Source organism: Palaemon carinicauda, chromosome 25, assembly GCF_036898095.1.
Source record: "Palaemon carinicauda isolate YSFRI2023 chromosome 25, ASM3689809v2, whole genome shotgun sequence".
Lineage (NCBI taxonomy): Eukaryota > Metazoa > Arthropoda > Malacostraca > Decapoda > Palaemonidae > Palaemon > Palaemon carinicauda.
Window position 1 is genome coordinate 84,357,044 of NC_090749.1, and position 5,000 is coordinate 84,362,043.

Here is a 5,000-nt window from a genome sequence, read left to right on the forward strand (position 1 = left end):
TTTTTGTTATTGTGGATTAGTTGGTATTATAATATATATAAATACGTGAGCAGTGTTTCCTTTGTCACCATTTAAGTAATAATGGTTCGTGGATTAAGTAATAAGATAATTTAAGGTATGTTGAATTCTCCTAAGACCTGAGATATTCCATCACAGAGGTGACAAAATGGGGGCCTTGTCCGGGATCGTGAATCGTAAAAAGTGAATTAAATGGTTTAGTGGTTTACAAACGCGCACGGAACCAGTGAAATACGAACCGTTAGATTTTGTAACACTGCTCTTAATCCTCAATCGTTCATTGTTAACTTTGTTATAGTGGAAGTATACTCCTCACTCGCTCGCTCAGGCATCGGTAATATGGAGGAATAGCTGTCAACAATTGTTAGTCCGCTGGGTTCTACAGCCTTATTTGTTTCTATTTGCCCGCCCCGTATTACGAGCCACAATTAAGGGTTACTCTCGCTAAAAATAGTCCGAAATATGCTAGTTTTGTGTTACCTTGGGCGTCATTCGTTAGCCTACTTGTCCCTTCGGATTTTTCGAAATCCCTTTTGTTAATTCTGGGTATCGTGCTTTCGTTATCCGTCCAACCTCATTTTATTTTTGGACATCAACGTATAAGCCATCCTCACCCATCAAATCCTTTATGGGTATCGCGCTTTTGTTATCGGTCTAATCACTTAATGATCATTAGATAAACTTAAGCCATCCTAGCCCATCACTTCATTTTGAACGCTCGTGTTGCAGTTATTAGTCTCGCCTGCACTATGTTTTGTGTTAAAACGGACGTAAACTCGTACACGATAATTGAAGTATCTCATTATTAATTACTTTATTAAGTAATTGGTTTGTGCTACAATTCGGTAATTCTGTATTTTGTGTACCGTAACTTAATCAGCAGGTTCAGGATTTAAATATTAAACTTTCTTACCTTAATAACAATCATGCCTTTCGATCTAGAGAAATTCTTAGCTAATCCTAGAGAGGAATTGTTAACCTTGCGTTTGGCTAAAAAACAGGAACTTCTCACGGTTGCGATTAAATGCCAAATCCCTACAGAAATAACTTATGTCAAAGCACGTATCATTGATGACATCCTTCAGTTCTTGCTGAATAAAAACGTCATAACAGAGGACAATGAAGATGTAGTAGAACTAAGAACCCTTACAGGTTCCATTGCTAATGTCGATCCTGAAGTGGAAAAACTGAAACTTCAGTTAAAAGTTCTTCAAGTGGAACAAGAAAGAAGACTCGCGGAACAAGAAAGGGAACAAAAAAGAAGACTCGCGGAACAAGAAAGAAGACTCGCGGAACAAGAAAGGGAACAAGAAAGAAGACTCGCGGAACAAGAAAGAAGACGAGAAGAATTAGAACATCAGAAAAGGCTCAATGAGTTGGAACTCGAAAAACTGGAGAAGTCGGCCTTTATCAGGCTTAAGGCTAAAGCAGATGAAGAAAAACTTCCCATGAGATTCGATGTGACTAAAGCCAGCAGATTAGTTCCCGAATTCAACGATAAGGATCCAGAGGTTTTCTTTCAAATATTTGAAGACATAGCAACGTCATTGAATTGGCCGCCTAATTTCTGGACAATACTCGTGCGCAACCACTTGAAAGGTAAGGCTGCATATGTTGCATCGCAATTAATTGAGGTTAAAGAATATAAAGACCTTAAAAAGACTGTTTTAGATGCATATGCCATCACTGTGGAAGGCTACAGGCAAACTTTCAGAAACTCTTTCAAGACTCAATCTCAGACTTTTGTAGAATTCTGTAATATAAAGGTAAGACAGTTTAACAAATGGTTGGAGAGAGCGGGTGTTAATGATTTAGACTCTTAAAAATCTGATTTTGTTGGAGGAATTTTTGCGTAAAGTTCCCTCTAATATTGCCACTTATGTACATTTTAAAGGTGAAATTGAAGTGTTAAAAGCAGCTAGCTTAGCTGACGACTATTATCTAATTCACAGGAATAGTAAAGATTCTTCAAAAATTGTCTCATCGCCTAAATCTCATCAGGTTAGTTGTGCTTATTGCAAAAAGGATGGACACTCCATAGAAAATTGTCCCAGTCCAAAATGTCAGAAGTCAGAGGTAAGCACTGATGGTAAGTCCAAGAAATCTAAAGGTGCAGTGACATGTCATGCTTTTGTTCATTCACAGGATCTGGAACCATTTAATGAATTCATGTGTGAGGCTTCACTTAATGATTCATCTGTCACAGCTCTGAGGGACTCTGCTTCATCCCAGACAATAATTTCGGCTGCCAGTCAAGACAACTTAAAATACACAAAAGAGTACATAGCAGTAAGTGACTTAACCACAACTACTCTTCTACCCGAGGCTGAGGTGGATATTGCTTGTCCTTATTTTACAGGTAAGGCAAAAGTTGCCGTCTTAGATAAACCATTACCTTGTTACCCTATTCAGATGATCATTGGTAATGATCTTGCAGGATCCTCTGTACTTAAACCTAATTTGATTTTAACAACAACTGATGTAGTAATCAAAGATGAGCTCTCCAAAAAGCCAGGTAAAATCTCCCAAGTAATCACTAGATCATCTAGTAAAACGTCCAGCACTAATTTTCCTCTCAAGGTAAAGAATGACAGAATAACAGAGGCTCTGGATTTAGTTGATATAAAGAAGGACCAGTTTACTGTACTCCAACAGAAGGATTCAAGTTTGAAAGCACTCTGGGATAAAGTAGTGGATCCTACTGACAACCCTAAAACTCCATACTTTTATGTGGAGAAAAATATTTTGTTTCGCCATTACAAGTCTCCCAAAGCTCCCACATCTAACTCATGGCATGACTGTTTTCAGGTTGTTTTTCCAGAGCCCTTAAGGAAACCCTTACTTGACCTCGCTCATTCAACAGAATCCCATCTTGGAGTGAATAAAACCTACAAGAGGTTGTTTGAGGATTTTTATTGGCCAGAAATGAGAAAGGACATCAAGGAGTTCATTGCTTCCTGTCACCACTGTCAGATCACTGGTAAGCCTAATGAGAAAATACCTCCAGCACCACTTCAAAGCATTCCAGTACCTAAGTCACCATTTGATAAGGTAATTATTGATTGTGTTGGGCCCTTGCCAAAGACTCGCAAGGGTAATGAATACATTTTGACTGTCCTCTGCCCTACCACAAGGTATCCCTTAGCCTTTCCCATTAAAAATATCTGTGCTAAAACCATAGTTGGACAATTGTTGAAAACCTTTACCTTGTTAGGTTTCCCGAGAGAACTACAGTGTGATCAAGGTACCAATTTTACTAGTAATCTTTTCAAGCAAGCTATGTATCAATTTAATATCCATAATGTTTACTCTTCTGCTTATCACCCGCAGACTAATGGTGCCTTGGAGAGAATGCACCAGACTTTAAAAAGTTTGTTACGGAAGTATATCAGTGAAACATCACAGCACTGGGATGAGGACCTCGATCTTCTCATGTATGTACTTAGATGTACACCTCATGATTCCACAGGGGTATCCCCATTTGAACTAATGTTCGGTCGAAAACCAAGAACTATATTAAGTTCGGTAAAGGAGAATATTTTGCAGAGGAAGCCAGAAGAAACTACAAATATTTATCAGTATTTAAAAGAATTAAAAAAGAAATTTACTTACATTTATGATATTGCTACTACTAATTTAGTTTCTTCCCAGCAGAAGATGCAAAACATATACAATAAGAAGGCAAAAATGAGAGAGTTCAAAACTGACGACCAAGTTTTAGTGTATCATCCTATTCCTGGCGCTCCCTTACGAGAAAAATATGCTGGACCTTACAAGATCGTTCATAGGACCTCCAAAGTAAACTACATAATCAGCACTCCAGACCGAAAACGACAAACTCAATTAGTTCATGTAAACCTCCTTAAACCCTATATCACTCCAGTCAAAAAGGTGAGTCCTAATATTGCTTTAGTGATAACCAAAGCTAATGCAGAGGTAACAAAGGTACCTAATCTAACAATAGATGAGGAAACTAATGATGGTGATGAAACCAATCTCATTTTATCGTTCAAGGATTTTTCTAATAGTGAAATTTTAAAATCTTTAAGTTCATATCTTTCTCACCTATATGTACCTCAAAAACAGGCATTGAAAAGTCTCTTATTAAAGTTTCCAGACATTAGTACTGATATTCCTAAGTGTAGCTCTACTGTCCACCATGACATATTGCTTGAACCAAATACCACTCCAATCCGTCAACCTTTCTATAGAGCCACAGGTGTTAAACTAGAAACATTGAAGAGGGAAGTTCAGTATTTGTTAGACAATAATTTAGCAGAGCCCAGTACATCGCCTTGGGCTTCACCATGTATATTGGTCCCCAAACCTAATGGGCAATTCAGACTCTGCACGGATTACAGGAAATTAAATAAAGTGACTATTAAAGATTCTTATCCACTTCCTAGGGTTAATGACATTCTAGATAATATTGGTAATGCCAAATTCTTAACTCAAATAGATTTACTAAAAGGATATTACCAGGTACCACTGACTGATAAAGCTAAGAAAATCTCTTAATTTGTAACACCCTTTGGTCTCTTTTCTTACTTAGTAATGCCCTTTAGACTCTGTAATGCCCCTGCAGCGTTCCAGCGCATGATGGCAGAGATAAGTAGAGGTCTTAAAGATGTGTTTGCATATCTCGACGACATTGTGATTGCCAGCAAGACCTGGGAAGAACATCTTAGCACCTTGGAAGAACTCTTTCAACGCCTGCAAAAAGTCGGGCTGACAATCAACCTTGCTAAAAGTTCTTTCGGTCAAGCTAAAGTAGTTTATCTAGGTCATTGCATTGGTAGTGGGGAAATTATACCTAAAGGGGCTAATATAGACAATATCAAGAACATTCCTATTCCCGCCACCAGACAGCAACTAAAGTCTTTTTTGGGAATGGTTTCTTACTATGCTAAATTCATTAAGAACTTTGCTGTTATTACTGCTCCACTCTATGCTCTTACTTCCCCTAAGGTAAAGTTTGACTG

The 5,000-nt window shown here is 38.0% G+C and overlaps 1 protein-coding gene across 1 annotated transcript in view; it reads left to right on the forward strand.

Annotated features, from left to right (window-relative positions):
• LOC137619117 (uncharacterized) overlaps positions 1–5,000 on the forward strand; it is a 20,392-nt gene that overhangs the window by 14,857 nt on the left and 535 nt on the right. The window contains exons 3-6 of the mRNA XM_068349306.1: positions 2,431–2,986; positions 3,902–4,000; positions 4,571–4,671; positions 4,987–5,000. The exon at positions 4,987–5,000 is cut by the window's right edge and continues 535 nt beyond it. Coding sequence (XP_068205407.1) covers positions 2,431–2,986; positions 3,902–4,000; positions 4,571–4,671; positions 4,987–5,000 — 770 coding nt within the window. The remainder of the gene's footprint in view (positions 1–2,430; positions 2,987–3,901; positions 4,001–4,570; positions 4,672–4,986) is intronic.